This window comes from Coturnix japonica, chromosome 1 (assembly GCF_054131305.1).
Source record: "Coturnix japonica strain WE chromosome 1, WE-NBRP24, whole genome shotgun sequence".
Taxonomy (NCBI): Eukaryota; Metazoa; Chordata; class Aves; order Galliformes; family Phasianidae; genus Coturnix; species Coturnix japonica.
The window spans coordinates 55,339,922-55,359,744 of record NC_140663.1 but is presented as its reverse complement, the minus strand read 5'-3'; the positions used below and the strand labels follow the sequence as shown (position 1 = coordinate 55,359,744).

At 43.6% G+C, this 19,823-nt stretch overlaps 1 protein-coding gene across 6 annotated transcripts in view; it reads left to right on the top strand.

Moving 5' to 3' along the window:
* DENND5B (DENN domain containing 5B) overlaps positions 1 to 19,823 on the top strand; it is an 89,273-nt gene that overhangs the window by 38,454 nt on the left and 30,996 nt on the right. For all 6 annotated transcript variants that reach the window (XM_015866121.2, XM_015866103.2, XM_032445502.2 and 3 more), the window contains 4 exons: positions 2,670 to 3,336; positions 14,530 to 14,717; positions 17,459 to 17,995; positions 19,337 to 19,568. In XM_015866121.2, coding sequence (XP_015721607.2) covers positions 2,670 to 3,336; positions 14,530 to 14,717; positions 17,459 to 17,995; positions 19,337 to 19,568 — 1,624 coding nt within the window. The remainder of the gene's footprint in view (positions 1 to 2,669; positions 3,337 to 14,529; positions 14,718 to 17,458; positions 17,996 to 19,336; positions 19,569 to 19,823) is intronic.

Sequence of the window (19,823 nt, the reverse complement as noted above, 5' to 3'; positions counted from 1 at the left end):
TTCTGCCTCTGAATTAGGGATGATAAGAGGAGGAGTGATGGGGTTGGGCAGCAAGAATATGACAGCAAGAGGCAGTAGCTGGAATAGCTGCATTATTTGTGCCTCTCATTGCAAAGGTCTTGTCTTCATGAAGTATGATCACACTGCCAGACAAAAATGGAATACCAAAAGCAGCAAGAGAACTATTAAAATAAAATAATTGAACAAGCTGAATTCCTCTGAAATCAAATAGCTGAAGAGCACAGCTTTCATCTGCAGTGTCTTCGAAGGGGAAGAAAAAAGCATTTACTAACAGCAGCAGTATTTAATGGTCTTTTAAATCGTCTTTTAGAAAACTTCTTTATTGTTTTGATCTGAAACATCATTTAAAGTAATATCCACCTCCACAGAATCCCTTGAGGCAATTATTGGCCTTTCTGATCTTGCCTTGTTGTATTAGTTCTGCCTGTGTGTTTGCTTTATGTGAGTTTCCAGAAGCAATTTTCCTCAGAGAAGAAAATGCATAAATCCTTCAAGGTTAACTTGTGAGAACTCGGCGCTGCTGGATGCCTTGGGAATTTCAATTGCCTTTTGAAACCATCCTGTCACTTTAAAAATAACCCCCTGAAGTCCTGAGAAATCACTCTGCCTGCGAGTCATTTTTTTTTCTCTCTTTTAAAGTATGCAGAGTTCTATTTAATAGGGAAATATTTCTTTTCCCCCACACTGCTTTCAGTGATTATCCCTGCCTACTGTCACATGCTATCTTCTGTGACCATTCTGCGAGTTATCTCTCATACCAAACTGAAGGTCTCAGTGCAGGGGAGCTGTGAAATTGTTAGGAACTAATGCTCCTGCTTTCGTCCTTTTAGGTATGTAAATAACCACATATATTCCTGGAGCCCAAGGAAGCATTGTCTTGTTTCAAACTTCATCTACTGAAATAAAATTATTACAGGTTACTTTGAAAGAACGAGCCTTAATACAAAGAGAAGCCTCCCTCCTCCCTTTCACTCCCTCACCCACAGCTCAGGTTGGATGCGTGCAGCACATCGGGAGTATGAAAAATATACAGGGGCTTAGAAAGTGAAATAGAGGATCTAATGGAGAAGAGTTGAATTGTGCTGATGGGCAATGGTCCAGGGGGAGCCTTTGGTTTAGAAACATCTGAAATAGGTGATTGCTGGCAGGAGGCAGGGATTACAGCCTACACATCCTGCCTGTGTGCTTCTGTGTTTAAGGGGGAAAAAAAAGCATCTCCTGCTCATCAATTGTAGAGAGGAGGTATTGATTCATTGATTATCATTTCGCCGTGCTTCGTTACAGCTTCCTTTTGCTTCTCCAGGCTGTGCTGATTATGAGCCTCATACAAGCATGTTTTAATTCCCTGTATTGTACACAGAAAACATATCCAAAATGCTTTTTGCCAATTCTTTACTGTGCCATAAATAGCAAACACAGCTATGATGGAGTGATTGATGTCCAAGGCACTAAGATGAAAGTTTTCATGCATTAGCTGCAAATGTGAAGCTCTCTGCATCACTTGGAAATGAGCGCCAGTCTTTCCTTTTGATCTTAGCAGCTTAAGTGGCTCTTGGTCATTCCCTTCCTTCAGTGCTCTCCCGTCTTCTCTTGCTTTTCCCATGCCTTGTTTTAGGTCAAATCCAGCAGCCTCTTTGCCAGGGTTTGCAGCCAGGAACTAAAAATATTGATATTCTGCACATGCTGAGCTGTGGCAGAAACTTAATGGATGGGAGTTCCTTTTTGTGCATGCAATGTGTATATCAGGGAGGAGAGAATAACATTTAAGACTTGTAGGATATTTATTTAACAGCTGTTTCAGGTGATCTGGTTTTTGACAGTTGTCTTCTAGTGTTACCTTTTGGAACAGCAGGAGTGCTTTGAAGGGTCTCCCTCTCATCTCTCCTTTTCTTCAGATAGAAGATTTGAAGGAAGCTTTGTTTATAAGCACACTGATTTGTTCAGAACATAAGAAGTTTTGTGTTGATGCACATTCCAACATGTTTTGCTGGATACTTGTTATTATGTATTAGATAGCTGATAGAATTGCTGAGGAATGCCTGGAAAAATGCCTCAAGTTATCACCAGGGCTGTGTCTCAAAGAAACACCCAACACAGTGTAGTCTCTGCAAAATATTTTGCTGTGTGGTTTATCAAAACTGAGGTTTTCATAGGCTACTTTTTTTTTCCCTTCTTCCTTCTTCCAATCTGTGTTGTTCTGTAGTACTTGCAGGGGAAAGTAAATGTGGCAGCTGTACATCAACTGCTTCATTGTCTTGAAGAAAATTAGGGAGGATCAATGAATTACAAGAATTCTGCATAAGTCAATTTTTAAGTACCGTGAGCACAATATATGCAAGTGAGAACAAATCTGAATGTCTTCATATGCTGCTTAAACAAAAGAGACAAATGCTACACAGTAGTAATGAAAGATAAGTCATAATGACTTAATAGACGAGTGATTTAGAGGCTTTCATCAGTCATGACTCTCTCTCCTTTTAAGTAGCACCTGTTTTAGGTTGTTTGTTCTTGGGCTGCCTTTCAGACGGATGATGTTTAATAACAAACAGTTTGCTATGATGCAGTGAAAGAAAGAAAAGTGCCCATGAGGTGAAGGTAACAAAATAAAGTTGTAACTTAAATAACTATTCCTTTTCTCTCTTCCTCAGCTATGTATGCCCAAAGGGCTGTCTTTCAGGACACAGGCTGACAACAGAGATCCACAGCTCCACTCATTCATAATCACCAGGGAAGATGGCTCTCGTACCTATGGGTTTGTGCTCACCTTCTATGAGGAGGTCACGAGCAAGCAGATCTGCACAGCCATGCAGACACTGTACCAGATGCACAATGCTGAGCAGTACAGCAGCGTCTGTGCCTCGTCCTCATGCAGCATGGACTCCCTGGCCAGCAGCATTGATGAGGGCGACGCCACCTCCCTCGCCAAGCTCCAGCGGTACAACTCCTACGACATCAGCAGGGACACTCTGTATGTCTCCAAATGCATATGTCTCATCACCCCTCTGCCCTTCATGCAAGCCTGCAAGAAGTTCCTGGTCCAGCTCTACAAGGCAGTTACCTCCCAGCAACCACCACCGCTGCCCCTGGAGAGCTACATCCACAACATACTCTACGAGGTGCCCTTGCCGCCCCCTGGCCGGTCGCTGAAGTTTTATGGGGTTTATGAGCCCATCATCTGCCAGCGACCTGGGCCCAATGAGCTGCCACTCTCTGACTACCCACTGCGGGAAGTCTTTGAGCTGCTGGGGCTGGAGAACCTGGTTCAGGTTTTCACCTGCGTTCTGCTGGAGATGCAGATCCTCCTGTACTCACAAGGTAAGAACTCCTCCAGTGACACACATGGGTCTGCTCCCACCAGGCAGTTCCTGGGCAGCTGCAGTCGTGGGAGCTGATAATAAGCCGCTGGTTTTCAGCAGATTTGTTAAACACAAATGCATAATGAAAAAAAAGCGAGAGAAATGAGGCTGTCCTAATGAAAGCACTAAATAATTGTTTCCTCCAGGCAGTCTAGGTGCCACTTGTTTAATTATGCATCGTATTTATCACTTGTGACAGCTAGCAATAGAATTCACTTAATTATCATCCTTACACTGCCCTTGATCATGCTGCAAGACAGCATGAAACTAATCCTATCTTCTGCACAAATACCAGCAGAAAGCAATACATTTACATCGTGCAGAAAACACTTCTGCTGCTTTCATTTTGAACTTTCAGCAGCATACTGAAATTCAGTGAGACTTCTTTTGTCCTGTACGATGGGATATGTTCTAGTTAGAACATGGATTGGCTTTTAGCACTTAGAGGCTGAAGGTTTAATGCTGCGTTGGGTTTGAGTGGAGACAGAGGCAGTCTGAATGAAATACTTTATGGCAAGATTGCTGGTGCTTATTTTTGAGGCATTTATGACTGCAGTTGGCAAAGGTTAACTGTTCTGGCAGTGGTTGCTTGCACAGAGCCTGTACACACTGCAGTGTGACAGCAAGTTTTTGAACAGCTGGCTCCTACCTTTTCTCTTCTGCTTTTCTTTCTGTAGTTCTCTGCTGCAAGTTTGGGGAACCTTTAGTTAGTGCTGGGCAAGCCCTGAGGTTTCAGTCCCCATTGCTCTTTCCTGTGTCTTGATGGGTGAGTCTGGCCCAAGAGCTAGAAGCTGTATGTGTGACTTCGGGGCCAGCATGCGTGGCAATAAAGAAACAAATCAAGTTCTGGCTTCCTGATGACTTTCAAGTGGATGTCCAGGCTCTTCATAGGTTCCATTAAGATTCACTGGATGCCTGACCAAATTATTTTGGTTCCTAAATTGTTTCTGTGCTTTGGAATAGAAGTTACGGGGAAGATGTTTGGTCAGACTACAGTGAACAATATAAAGCTTATAGGTATGAGTAAATTTTAGCAAAAATGAGAGAAGATGATGCACGCACACGTAGACTTCTCAAGAGATGTGGTTCAAGCAGCATCTCAAAAACCAGTGGGCTTGAAATTGAGAACAGTATGTGATGAGTGGTTTGAGATAATGAACTTCAGACTCCAGAACTGAACACTTGGCTTTATCATATAAAAGAAAAGGTCAGTAAGCATGGAAAGGTAATACTAATGAATAAAGGAAAAGAATGGAAAAATGCTGGGGGAGGTAGAAGGAGGATAGTTCTGAAAATGACTGAATTCAAAGGGTTGTCTGTTCTTTGTGTAGTGCTTCTCCACACAGACTCCAGGGGTTTGCTTTCAAGAACCAGAAATGAAGGGCCTTAGCTGCTCTCAGTTTGAAGTGTGAGCAGAAATCCTGCTGTTAGTTTTGATTAGGCTGCTTCTCCCCTCCCTTCTGCTTCCGTGTGTGGATGCTTTCCTCTTTCTTCCTCTGTTTGATTTGTATGGCCTGTGCCACCTGACAATGGAGTTCAGCTAACACTTCTGAAGTGCCTCTGCATCCCTGCTTATCATTCTCACCTTTGTCCTTGCTTATGAACTCACAGAAAAGCTGGAAGTTTTTAGTGTAAGCTAGTAGTATTAGCAGAAAACCCCCACCATCCCCACCAAAGAAAGAGCCCCGCTTGTCAGATTGCATTTTAGTAGTGTTCTGTGCAGATCCGGAGCATGTGGCTTTTCATTACCTTTGTGAAAGTCCTTGAGATGGATGCAAAATATTCATTAAATATTTTTGACACAACCTTCATAGTGCCTCCACCAGAAATTCAGTAACTCATTAATAAGTATCGTTGTCTTTCAATGATATCTGGAATCTGGAGATATCCTTGAGATGACTTTTATCTCCTTATTCAACACAGACACATCCTGATGGGGTGTGGGGAAAAGCCCTTAGGTAGCTGGGTTAGGGAAGCTGTGGGATTATGTAAATGGCATCGTAATGCTGGTTCCCAAAGGTGAGGAATGCTGAGCGAAGTGCAAAGCCACAGTTTTGGCATAGCCTGATAGCTGAGCGCTTGGCTCCTGTGCTGCAACTGCTTCTAAATGTCATTCTTGCCATTCCTGAAAGAGGAGACAAAGCAGCCTTCCCCTTTTTGAGATATAACTGGCCTAGGTATCCCTGAAATAGATTCTGTAAGCTTTGAGATCCACCAGGGAAAAAATACTTTCTTAGCCCCAAGTTTTTTCAAAGGCAGAAGATGAAAGGAAGTAATGACTGAAACAAAATTGCAGATTTACCCTTCCTTCCCTTTCTGCTTTGAAGACAATGGACTCACTGGACTGTTTCAGTGGTCTGGGCCTTTCTGAAGCCTTCCCACATTCAACAGGAGATTAGGAGAAGATGATCTTGTGTCGACAGGGTGTGATTTCAAGCAAGAAAGCATTATTAACCTGAAGTCAGAGTTTGCTGTAATGCTACAGTACAACACGTGAGACATCAGAGCTCTGAGCCAAAACCTGCTTCAGTTCACCAGACTATTTGAGTGAGCTCCTAACATATGTGGAAGAAGTAAGCTGACTTTTTTTTGTTTCCCTTGGCCATGTTGGAAGGAAACTTTTCATTAGTGCTCACCAAGAAATGTGTTCGATTTTTAAAGAGTGCACCCCTGACCGTAGAATAAGTCTGCTGGCTGTCTGCTGAGAGCCTTAAACTTCTCACAAAACATCTGCCTTCTAAAGGCAGGTTACATTTGGAGGAAAGAGAGGACTTTGAAAACCTCAGAAACTGGCCGGAGCTCCAAGATCTACTGGCTTTAAATCTTGGCTTTATAAGTAACTTCGGGTAGTGGGCTGCCAGGGCAAAGGATGGTGTTCAGGTGAAGGTGCACTGTGTTTACTGACAGAGTTGGGTATTAAGCAGCAAAGGAGGGTTACTCAAAGATGGTACTGGCTTTTCTGGAGTGCTTTTTTCCCTAGTGAATAAGGAGTTAAGGATGAAAAAGTTTATTTCTAGCCATGGAGCTGAAGAATAGTGTTTCCTGAACAAAGGCATGCAAGTGAAAGAGGAGGTGAGGGTGTTGGGTGACTTTGTCCAGCTTGTCCTGAAAGTGTTCCCAGCATGATACAAGCGTGTAAGGGCCAACTGGTAGATATTTGTGCTGTGGCTGCTGCAGTCAACTTTGGTATCTAGTTACTCTGTGGGGTTTTGTGGATTTTATTTATCCTATTTGTTGTTCAAAAGAAGGGATTGCAGTAGGCTGTAACTTCATTTTGCAGCTACGGCAATTGAACTAAGGCGATGAGAGACTGCCGTAGGAAAATGATGAGCTCATTCTCTTAAGCTCCTTGGTTCCCAAACTTCTTGAGTTGCAGGAAACTACCTTCATCTTCAGTTTGGCTTATGGCTTAAGCTTTAATGCAGTCTGGTGCTGCAGAACTGTCGCTGTGGCTTTATGAACCACAGCTTGGGAACTGGTGTGGAGGATTGTGTACTTCCAGAGCAAAAGCCACTGTGACCAAAGTATTTCAATCTGAAGACACAAAGCATTGGGTCAGACTGTGCCGTGGTCATGTTAGGGCAAAACTTGAAGAAAGATGGACAGGTAAGAGCTAGCAGGGACCTGTGCTTGCACTGTCAGTAGCAGGACAAAAAAGACAAGTCCTTGACTGTGTTGGAGACAACACGGAGTTCCATGGGCTTACTCTAGTTGTTTTCAGTAGGTAGATGCAACAGACTGCTGGAAGTACCAGATTTGGCTTGCAAAGTTGGAAGCTGTACCTGGAGGCTCTGGAAGCAGAACTCCTGTGACCTCAGGCTGGTGTATTCTGGATATGGAGAATATTTTAAATAGTGCCAGATTGTAACACAGGACATTGCAAAACCAAAGGGAAGGTTTAGATACATTTTTTCTCTGCAGTTCTACAGGGAGAAGTTTTTGTATGGCAGCCTTTTAAACTTCAACCTCTAAAAATTATAGCTTGGATTATGATGTATCCCTATGACTTTCAGGCGACCTCAAGACTCCAAATAAATTCTAAAAAGCTGATACCAATAGTCACGCTTATTACTAAGCAAGGCACATGGTGTAGCACACAGCTTATGTTGTATAAGCTTGGGGCTTACGGACTTTCCTTTATGAAACAGATTTGCTGTTGCACATAATTTTATTGTAGTTTATTCAGTCTTAAAAATTAATACTCTCGCAAGTGCCCTTTGTTTCATTCAGAGCACAGCCTTCCCATGTGACAGCCAATGTAATGGTATTGTGAGTGTCCAGGCTTCCAGCAGTGTCCAAGTTAATAACACTCTGCTGTAGCTGCCACAGTTTCCCGAGGATTGGTAACAAAATGCTACTGGCATGAGATGTCTGCTGGAGAGAGATGAATTAAATCACAGGCTCTGCAGAAACCTCAGCAATCCATCCGTGTGCCTGCCTTTCTAGGGATTTAAACATGAGAGGGAATGTGGATGAGACAAAGATAAACTTCTTACAGCTTAGGCTATTTCTACTCATTATAATTTTAAGCATTTCCCAAGTTGTTTTTGCAGAGGGTTTGAGTAATTGCTCCTCAAAGATTGAAGCATGCCTTGCATTTTTTGTTTTAAATCTTAGGGATTATAGTTGAAATGGCTATGCTTACTTACAGGTGTGCCCTAGAAAAAACATTGAGCCTGGAAGATCTTTCATATGAAAACTGTTTTGGGGTGAGATTATTCAAATTAAATACGTGGATGATGTGTTTGCCTGCTAGAGCATTTTAACGCCATATACTTATGCAGAAAATCTTTGTCCTCCCCTGTTGCTTATTTAAGTTGTCACACTCCACACTGATATTCATCAAAATGTATAGGAAACCATTGCAGAGCCAGTGCTGAACAATTTACATGGGGACAAAACGTGTCTATGCTGTGATTGAGATCCACAGCTGGGGCTTCAGCAGCACCGTGGTCATAGGAGACCACAGTGCTTATTCCTCAGGAACAGAGATGAGTAACGTGACCCAAAGAATCAATTATCCTCTTGACTTTCACCTTCAGAGAAAAGACAAAACTATTTTTCTACTTCAAGTTACTCAGTTAAGTTAGAGAAGTCACTCAGCCTGAAAAGTCAAACAGTTTTTAAGCATCTGCAAACAAGGTGAACTGCTAGTACAGGCCTGTTCTATGGCCTCACTTCTGTTAGTAATGAAGTGTAGAGGAAGACTGGCACCGTCTTTATTGCTGCACGCGCACAATCCATCACTTGTCCACATCTTAAATTTGATCTTAATATTTTCCATTATAAGACAGCTCTACATTTAAGAACAGGAGGATAAAAAAGTTGACTTAGTTTGAATTTGCATTTCAAATATCACAGGATTGTTGGGTCTGAAAGGAACCTCTGGAGATCATCTAGTCCAACCCGCTATATCACACATCCGCTGCTGTATTCTCAGCTTGATGCAGGCTTGTGCCACACTTTTGGAGGCGTAACTGTGCTAGTAGCAGAGCTGATTCAAATTTTCCTGTGAATTAATTCTTAAGGTGCTTCTTAATCATAAACTAATTTATGCTGACCTGCAGCCTGTGACACAGATAAATGGTATAAATGGAAATGTATTGAAGTGGAAGTGATTTTTTCCATTAAGCTCTTGCCAGTGAGGGAAAAATTGGAGAAACTGGCCACAGTAAAAATTGAGCTCGGGATGTTTTCCCTTAGGCAGAGCTGACCCACAGTCTGAGGAGCTAATTCTTAGTTTATGCAATTAGATTGCAGACTTGACTCAATCATCCTGTTTAAGAAAACATGTACTTTCAGGTCTGCATAAATTGCTGCTCTGCTTTGATCGCATTACTTGTGTGCTGTGCCACCCATTCCTGCCTGAGGTGGAAGATTGAGATGCCCTGGGTGATTTCCCTGCAACTCTGCAGGCTACATGCCTGTGTCTCCAAGCTGCTCATGTCCCCTGTAGGCAGTGCAGTGATTCCTATGGCAAATAAATGTTTCCTGAAGGGAACATGCATTTCATGTGAATATCTGAAAGTCGCCTGACATTACTTGTTGGCAATCACTGCTTCAGTGTACAAGTCAGACATGGAGCTTATAAACAGGATTAAGACTGACTTTTTACATGGGCAAGGACAAAGGAGGATGAGTGGTAGGACAAGGGGGAACAGTTTTAAACTAAAAGGAGAGATTTAGATTAGATATTAGGGGGATGTTTTTCTCTCAGGATGTGGTGAGGCCCTGGCACAGCTGCCCAGAGAAGCTGTGGGTGCCCCATCCCTGGATGCCCAGGTTAGATGGGGCCCTGGGCAGCCTGTGCTGCTGGGTGTCAGCCTTGTCCATGGAAGGAAGTTGTGGCTGGGTGGGCTTTAAGGGCCCTTCCATCCTAAGCCATTCTATGAGTCTGTGATTTATGATATGGAAGCTTTCAGGGCACTTTGAGGTCTGAGGGAGTTGTATGCATTGCTTCCAAGGATCTTCTGAGCTCTGTTTTGAAAACCTTTGCTTTCATAAACAATTTTTCTTTCAGATTTCCTTTTTCATCTGCAGAGTGCTATATATAAAACATCACAGATCTGAGAGTAGCAAGTCACGAGACAAGTCTCGTGGTTGTTGGTGACTCACACACAGAGCTCAAAGCAAAACAGTAACCTTTATTTTCCAGTTTCTTCAATATACCTGACTCAGCTAATCCATACTGCATTACAAAAGTAGATGCTGAGCAGCAATTGCTTGTAATACTTTCACTGAGAAGGTAGCATATGAAAAAGCTATTAGTCACAAGGGTGTTTTAAAGCTGGGTCAGTCATTTCCCATTGAAGAATTAGCTCTTATTCATTAAGGTTCATTGATTTGATGCTGTCCCACATGACATCCTGGTCTCCAAATTGGAGGAAAATAGATTTGATGGATGGACCACTTGCTGGATAAGGAATTGGCTGGTTGGTCACACTGAGAGAGTTGCGGTCAATGGCTCTGTTTCCCAGTTGAGATCAGTGATGAGTGGTGTTCCTAAGGGGTCAGTGCTGGGACCAGTGTTATTTAGCGTCTTTGTAGGTAACATGGACAGTGGGATCAAGTGTACCTTCATCAAGTTTATAGATAACACCAAGCTGAGTGATGCAGTTGACATGCTAGAGGGAAGGGATGCTACTGAGAGGGACCTGGACAGGCTTGAGAGGTGAACACATGTCAATCCCATGAAGTTCAACAAGGCCAAGCGCAGTGTCCTGCACCTGGGTCAGGGCAATCCCGAGCACAAATACAGGTTGGGTGGAAAATGGCGTGAGAGTAGCCCTGAGGAGAAGGATTTGGGAGTGCCAGTTCATTCAACATGAGCCCACAATACACACTTGCAGCCCAGAAGGCCAACCATATCCTGGGTTACATCAAGAGAACTGTAGCCAGCAGGTCAAGGGAGGTGATTCTGCCCCTCTGCTCTGCTCTTATGAGACCCCAAATGGAGTACTGGGTCCAGTTCTGGGGCTCCCAACACAAGAAGGACATGGAGCTGTTGGAGTAGATCCAGAGGAGGGTCATGAAGATGATCAGAGGGCTGGAGCACCTCCCCTATGAGGACAGGCTGAGAGAGCTGGGGTTGTCCAGCCTGGAGGTGAAAAGGCTTTAAAGGGACTTTATAGTGGCCTTCCTGTACCTGAAGGGGGCCTACAGAAAAGCTGGGGAGGGACTTCTTATAAGGGCAGGTAGCGACAGGACAAGGGGAGATGATAGTTTTAAACTGGAAGAGGATAGATTTAGACTAACTATTAGGAATAAATTCTTTACTGTGAGGGTGGTGAGACACTGGCACAGGTTTCCCGGTGAGGTTGTGGATGCCCCCCGCTGGAAGCATTCAAGGACAGGGTGGATGGAGCTCTGAGCAACCTGGTAGGTGCCCCTGCCTATAACAGGGAGTTGAAACTGGATGATCTTAAAGGTCCCTTCCAACCCAAACCATTCTATGATTCTATTGTTTTTCTTTTTTTTTCCCTCTTTTTTATTATTATTTTTTAAAACTTGGGTCTTAACTGTTGCTTCATTTTGATTTGTTCCTTTCCATAAGGTACTCTTTGTTTTATCATCTTCCAGGATACACGCAAACACAGGGTTTGCAAAGTTGCCATTACGCTTGTGTGTTCAATAGGCTGTAAAGCAAGGGAAGTGGCATCCAGCTAGCTCAGCTTTTCAACTACTTCCAAGTACTTGCAAATTGGATGTAAAACAGAATGGAGAGAGGTGAAAAAAAGGGGAGGCATGGCCTATTTTTCAAGCATTGCAGTGGATTTAGAAGACCCAGGTGTCATGCCAAGACCATGACACCAGGCTGAGACTCCAGCTCTGCTGTAGGCTTTGTGCTGTATCTGGCAGGTTGCTGGCACATAGTTGGAGGATGGCTGCGTTGTTTTATCAGGAAGACAGATGTAACAGAGCTAAAATAGCATTGTACTGATGACAGCAAGAATATAGTTTCTGGTTTGAACGGATGTGTGTATATGCTCTTCATATGTTTTGTTATCAGAAATTCTGTGGTCAAGCATTAGTTGAGGAAGATCCAGGTGGAATTCCATTCTGTTTGATTATGACTTTATTATGTTGTAATATAATTCAGCTTGGTTGTTGGCCCTTTTGTGAAGAATCAGGTATTTGCCAAACGCTGCCCTCTGTCAGAAAAAAACATTATAATAAGTTTATGTTCAAATTCTGAAATAATTTCCAAACAAAACAGTGACCCATAATGATGTAGGAATCTTTCTGGGCTTGCAGCTTAAGCACTGCACTGTGACTTCTGATCCCCGTGAGTATTTCCACAACTTCACAATGCTGAAATGTGGCGCTCACACAGCAGAGCTGCTGACCCGTGCTGGAGTGGGTCTGCACTGCAGTTTATTTCCCTTCACAGGGAAGTGAGATGCAGACTTGGCCAAGGGCCCCCAGCAGATGCTGCCAGAAGAAGACATTGGATCCAGACTCTTTGAACTCAGCTCCGCTGCCCTCTTCTTCACACAGGAGGAGGGTTAATTATGAGAGACAGACCTGTGCCAAATCCTGCTAAGCAGCTGCTGGGAGGCAGTGGTTGCAATAGAACCCTATACGGATCTCAAATAAAGAGGCCTTTGGCCTTGCAGGAAAACTTAAGTGTGTCTAACCTCTACTGACTTGAACTTCCTTCTTAGTGGAAACTGCTGGATACTTAAGTGCTTTTAATTGACAATTTCTGCTAAATGGTAACAGCTTAATAATTTGGTCATCACCTCATTCCTCATAGCAGATTGTTTAAAAAAAACCTTATGAAATATTATTAGTACCATCAAAAAAAGCAGGAATTTCCAGAGCTGAATGCCCTTATCCAAAAAAAAAGCTTGCAACCCTGCCATGAAGGTCTGTCCTTTCACGTGATCAGAGCAGACCTTGAAGTCATCTTGTCTATTAAGACATGCTATTTTCTGTATTAATTTTGTTTTAACTTGAGCAATTTTCAGAGTTCTGGAATGTGTGCCAAATGTCATCATCCCTGAGACACCAGCAGATGTTGGGTGTTAATTTTGTATAAATGCTCCACGACAAGACAGCCAATCGACATATATAATTACATACCCGTTCCAAAGGGACAGATTCCTAAATGGCCGATCTGCAGCTGGGAGTGGTTCTGAGGTTTAACCTAGAGACTGACTTGTATGTATGAAAATGGTTTTGAAGGCTGAATGACCGGCTATTAGCAGGACAAGATGAAAAGTGTTTTTGCCCTGCCAGCTGACCTGCAGATAGGGGCTGGTTTTTCCGCGTAGAGGTGCTAGCAGGAAGGAGAAAGGACTGTGCAATTTGTTGTTGAATTTACATATTTATTCAAGTGCGTCTTCCCCGCGACCTCCTAAAGGCAGAGCAGTGTCAGATAACTGCACTTGGGCTGACACTGATGTCTGCCAGGAAGCCAGGCTGGGTTGTTCAGGAACAGGAAGGCTGGGATCCTGACCACACAAAAGAAGGCAGCGGGGCTGTAGGAAAATAGGAACAACTCTTTTTGTGATAGCACAGGGCGGTGCTCCTGCCTTTAGCCAGTGGTGATTAATGAGACGTGCTGATTCTTCATGTTTATTTAATGCTCCTTAGGACCTAGGTGTACTTTTGTGCTCTTAAAAATGTAGGGGGAGATGTTAATGCAGAAGATGCTGTAATACAGAGCAGAAGCGATCACCTGGTTTCACAGTCTTTATCAACTTACCAGACCCAAGTCTCTTTACCTGTTTCTGGATGGCTCATGTGCAGTCTGAGTTTTGCCATAAGGATGGCCATCTCTTTAATACAAATGTGTGATTTACTTATTCATTTATTTAACTTCTCCATTCAGTTCACTCATTTGTATTAATAAGCAGATAGTGGAATTACATTTCTTGCTAGCTGAATATTTGAAAAACAATCTGCTCTGATCCAAAAGCTGAAATATAGAATATTCTTGTGGCTCAGTTAGACCTAATTAAATTGCAATTTAAAAGATAGCACACTGTGGGTTTACTTGCACTACGACACTACAAGGCAGTAAACTACTCAATTAAAGACAAATTTGGGAAAGCGTTGCAATACAAAAGAGCAAGCTGTATGAAATGTGCTAAGAACTGAATTTCCCTTCAGCTTCTCTTTAGATTTCTGTTTAAAACAGTCCTTTTGTATACCTGGGGACTGTCAGCTTCTGCTGGAGTGAGGTGAGCTTCTCAGAAACTGCACTCAGCTGTGGAAATAGCAACAAGTACAGCAGAAACAGGCTGGCAAGAGCAAGTGAGAAAACCTCACTGCAGTGTTTCCTTGAAGTTCTCTTCCTTTCTTCTCCTTTTTCCTTGTAAAACGTACGCCTTTTATAGAATCAGAATATTATTAACCTGTACTTTAGAGAGAATTTTTGGTATCTTTTTAATGAATGAATTTAGTGATGAAATAGATCTAGATAAGATATGAATATTTATGTTCAGCAGTTTCTTCCTGGGGGGAATGAGTTTTGATGAATTAAATAATGCTTTAGGCTTTTAAATACTTCAGTGCTTACATTTTCAAAAGAGCATCTTACCATATATATATGGTTTCTGTGCCATCACTGCTGTCCTTGTAAACCAGATTCCAGAAGTGGAAGGCAAGAAGGTAATCCAGAGTCTCTCTCTTTCCCTGCACCTAGATTACCAGCGCCTGATGACAGTGGCAGAGGGGATCACAACACTGCTGTTCCCATTTCAATGGCAGCACGTATACGTTCCCATCCTTCCTGCCTCCCTCCTGCATTTTCTGGATGCTCCGGTTCCCTACCTGATGGGGCTGCAGTCCAAGGAGGGAACTGACCGCTCCAAGCTGGAGCTGCCACAAGAGGTAGGTCTTTGCATTTGGGGTGCTGCTCAGAAGCACGTAACTGGTGTTTGTGTGAATCCCTGCTGGAAGACACCAGGCGCTCTGGTACTGTGAAGACTGTTTCCATAGAAGCTCTGTTTTCCAACAGGAGAGAAATGGAACTTCATAGAATCATAGAATCTCCCAAGTTGGAAGGGACCCACAGGGACCACCGTGTCCAGATCCATATGGGACTACCCAAAATCAAACCCTATGTCTGACAGCGGTGTCTAAATGTTTCTTGAACTGCAGCAGCTTGAGGCCGTGCCCACTGCCCTGGGCAGCCTGTTCCATACCCTCTGGTGTATAACCTTTTCCTAACACCCAGCTGCCCCTCCCCTGCTGTTCCCTCCTGTGCTTCTGAATTTAACAGGGGCAGCTAATTATGACTTATGCATTCTTCTACTTCTTGCTGTGACAAAGTTTCTTTGCTTTCCCTACATCACACACACAGGGAAGGGAAGGGAAGGGAAGGGAAGGGAAGGGAAGGGAAGGGAAGGGAAGGGAAGGGAAGGGAAGGGAAGGGAAGGGAAGGGAAGGGAAGGGAAGGGAAGGGAAGGGAAGGGAAGGGAAGGGAAGGGAAGGGAAGGTTTATTTCAGGCGTTGGTGGAGGTGACAGATTCACAGCTTAGGTAGCATGTAACAATACAAATCAGATCTTACCTCTTGGATGCAATGGCCCAATTACACAAAATTCATACAGCCTTGGAAATGGAGCTGGTATCTAGCTATGCTTTTCAGTAAAACCATGTTAATGTTACATAATTACTGTATTAAGTTATTAGTCATATGCTTTTAGTTAGCAGATTAAGCTGTCATTTTCCTTAAATTAAAATGTTAATGTGATAGGCTCGCAGTATCACTGGGACAACAAATTGAATATTTCCAGTGAGAGAACAGTAAGTGTGGGGCGTGAAAGAAGCGCCCTGTGACAACATTTGATATTTGGGTAAAAAAGAACAACCCGGCATTTATGGAAATCATAGGTCCAGTAAATGTGTGAGAGGAAAAAGAGTCGTATTGAACAGGGAAATCTTGAATCTCAAATTCCTCTAGACAATTAAAAACTAATCCTTCAGCATACAAGCCATGATGAAGCGCTGTTTGCTTTAGCATTCCTTTATTCTTCAGGCCAGAGGCTGGCTTGTCAAGCTCTCCGTCTAAATATAAACCTTTATGTGTCAGAGATAAAACTTCTAACAACTGGCCATCGTGCTGTCTTAAGGTTACTAATCTCTCTGCATTAACTTTAATCATCAGATGTTTTTGAAGAGAGAAGTGACACCAATTCCCTGAGGGTGTTCTCCATCCGAGTCTCATTTTTCAAGTTTTGTAAATGATATGCAGAGCTGAAATTAAAAAGCCTTTGAAATGAAATATTGATGTAGATAAGAAGGCAGTCCCTGAGCTAAGGAACAGTTACCTACACATTCGCAGCTCTTTTATGGCTGTGCAGTTAAGTAAAGCAAGTAAAACAAATCCTTTCCATTCACAAGATCTGCAGGGTTTTGTGAGAAGTAGAGAGCAGGCAACGTGCCTTAGAGAAGCCAGAGGAGCCGTGGTGGTGGCTGAGTCAGGCTAACACAGAGCTGCTCCTGCTGCCCCGTCAGTGTCTACAGCTGGGGTGAAACCCACCAGAGCTCAGTTCCCTGGGAATCAGAGTTGTTATAACATTTTACTCGTCATAGTGCACTCGGTGAATTTCAGATGTAAGCCACAGTTCAGAAGATCAGTTACTGATTTTCCTCCTCCTATTATTCCTAAGGGTGCGCTTGCAATGTAATTAATTTTTATGTTGGGTGCTTCCCTCCCCCTGCTGACTGCTAGAATCTGCTCTGCTAAATTCATGCCTCCACTTAGCTTTAATCTTATGGGCTGAGATCCATCTCCATGCACAGAAAAGCTGTCTGAGAGCATTCTGTTTATATCTCAGGCAGAGCAGTTTCCAAGATTAAAAGCTAGAAGCAGAGGGGTGGGAGGAGTGGGGAAGTAGAGCAGTAGAGCTTGGTCCCACTTGAACAAACTGTAGTCAGGCATGATCTTTATAATGATTTTTTTCACTCAGAGGGTGGTGACACACTGGAACAGGTTGCCCAAGGAGGCTGTGGATGCCCCATCCCTGGAGGCATTCAGGGCCAGCCTGCTGGTTAGCAACCCTGCACGTAGCAGGGGGTTGAAACCAGATGCTCATTGTGGTCCTTTTCAACCCAGGCTGTTCTATGATGATTCTGTGATCACAAAGGATTTAAGGATTTGTGTGGGACCCTCTTGTGTATCGTCACTCCATCATCATCTCTCTCAGTTGAGTCCTTGTTCCTCAGTAACTACAGAGCTTCCTACAGAGGCTCCTGATAAAATGAACGCAGCCTCAGGATGCAGTGATCCACATGGCTAGCGGTTACATGAGCTGGGAAGTGGTGCTGCGCATCCCAACTGCTGCTGCACCCCTAGCTATGCTGGGAGCGGATATGGAGGCTTAGGAAATGTGAATCCCATGAGAATGATCTGAGGAGGCTTTACTCATATATGAAATCACTGTCATCCACTTGGTCTCTTGGTCTTCATCTTTACTGAAGTCACTCCTAATGATTTCAGGCACACGAGGTCTCTCACAAATATGTGCTCTTGTCCTTTTGTCTGGACACATTCTGGCAAAACAGGGCTATTTGGAAAAGCTAATTCAGTTCTGAGTGTGTATTTTGAAACCCTTCTTCATATTTCAGGCAAACTTGTGCTTCGTGGACATCGATAACCATTTCATTGAGCTGCCAGAGGAATTCCCTCAGTTTCCCAACAAGCTGGAGTTCATCCAGGAAATCTCCGAGGTCCTCCTGCAGTTTGGGATCCCTCCGGAGGGCAACTTGCACTGCAGTGACAGTGCCACCAAACTTAAGAACCTGGTCCTTAGTGACTTGGTGAATGACAAAAAGAACGGGAACATCCCTGGCAATGCCCTCAACATGTACGAGCTGCTGAAAGGCAACGAAACCATCGCCCGCCTGCAAGCTCTCGCCAAGAGGACAGGCGTGACGATGGAGAAGGTGACCATCACGGCCCCCCTTGCAGAAAAAGAGAAAGATGTGAAGTTGCAGTGTGAGGAAGTGGAGCTGAGGGACTACAAACTGAACGTGCAGCTCCGTGAGGTGTTTGCCAACCGCTTCACGCAACTGTTTGCAGACTACGAGGCATTCGTCATCCAGGCTGCCCCCGATCTGGAGTCATGGCTGACCAACAGGGAACAAATGCAGAACTTCGACAAAGTAAAGATTGCTCTGTATTTATTTTGACACCTGAAAGTGCTTTTGGGAGGTGTGGGACAATAGCTGTATTATGTGTATGTAACCCAGATACTTTTTAATCCTCCCTTCTTTGTCTGCCTCCCCAAGAGATTCATTTGCTTTGATTACACGTTACCAGGCCCTCTGCCAAAGTAAATTGGTGTGCATCTGCTGAGCCACTCAGAGCTGTCCTGGTGGGTACCAGCCCCACAGATGTGCTGCTGCCCTGGCTGATGGGGCTGTCCCATGGGTTTTCTGAACAGCAGCAATGGAAAAGCGACTTTTTTCTTTTCCTTAGTGGATAGGAGATGTACACACACAAGGCAAATAGAGAATCCAGTTTTCTACATTTCTTGTTTCCTAATCTCACAGTAGGGCTTTTTGTTAACATTTAGTCTAGTTCTGTAGAAGGTTATCATGTCATTATGTCACTAGAGTACTGTTATGGCTCCATTGTAATGCACACACAAGAGTGAAAAAGAAGGTGAGATTAGAAATGGGGAAATAAGTAGACTGTGGGTTAACAAGAGGAATGAGAAATGTTTGAGAGCTTGCACAATTGTTATTTCTGAATGACTTTTCAAAGTAGATAATGCTTCTAGCTATCAGCTTTTATAGATACAAGTCCTACTCTGAGGAGAATGTCAGAGGGATAAATGGTGAGGGATAGACTAAATATTGATTTCAGTCAGCTTTTGAACATAAAAAAACAAAGCTGCCATGTCTTTTCTTGGTGTTGTTTGTACGTTGGTGCTGAGCAGAGTGGCATTCAGAAGCAGGAGTTTGTTTATGTGGGCTCTGCTATTATTGTATAATAAAATGGGCTTTTAAGGTGAGAGTTTTCAGAACTCAAGAGATTTAGGCACATGCTCAATTTTAATTGGAATTACGAGAATAATTGTCCTATTAAATTTCACATTAGCTGAATTGCATCGAGCGCCTCTAAATATACATGGCACCTTTGTGAGTAAGCAGGTATGAGCAGACCAGAGGCACACACAGGTTGCATACGGCTCATACCTGTAGGCAGTAGCCATCAGACTTCTTTGCAAAAGCTGGCAGCACAAGTACTCCTTCCGCAGCTCCATATTCCAATTACTTGAGCTGTCCCAAAGCTCCTTCTTCCTCAAAGTAGTGACCAAAGGGGTGATGCATGAGAAAACGCTTCTGTACCTGGATTCCATCTTCTCCGGGGGGTGTTTCTGTGGTGGGGAAGCCTTGCTCAGGCCTCCCTAATGGCCGCTGCACCAGTTCATTGTAGGACAGCTCAACATGTCAAGGCAAGACGTGAGTGTGGCACTAATGCTTTGCTCTGTATTTCAGGCTTCCTTCCTCTCGGACCAACCTGAGCCTTACCTCCCATTTCTATCACACTTCATTGAGACGCAGATGTTTGCAACCTTCATAGACAACAAGATAATCTCCCAATGGGAAGAGAAGGACCCTTTTCTGCGAGTTTTTGACTCCCGAATTGAGAAAATAAGGCTATATAATGTAAGGGCCCCTGCACTGCGGACATCCAATTATCAGAAATGCAGCACTCTGAAGGAAGCAGGTACGTTCAGATGGGCAAATAAAATATTTAAAAGTACTGTGTCGGCCACAAGGAGATACAGGTCCTCAGACATTTGAGTGCTGAAGCTCAAGCTACCTGAGCAGCACCCTTCAATATCATTATTTCCTTAGGCAAAATCTTCGGTGGGCTTTTACATTCTAAAAACAGCAGAAGCCCCCATCTCTCCTTCAAGCCCTCTTGTGTATTTAGTAATAACAGCCAAGCCCCAGGAGGAAGCTTGCTTCATCCCCTTCC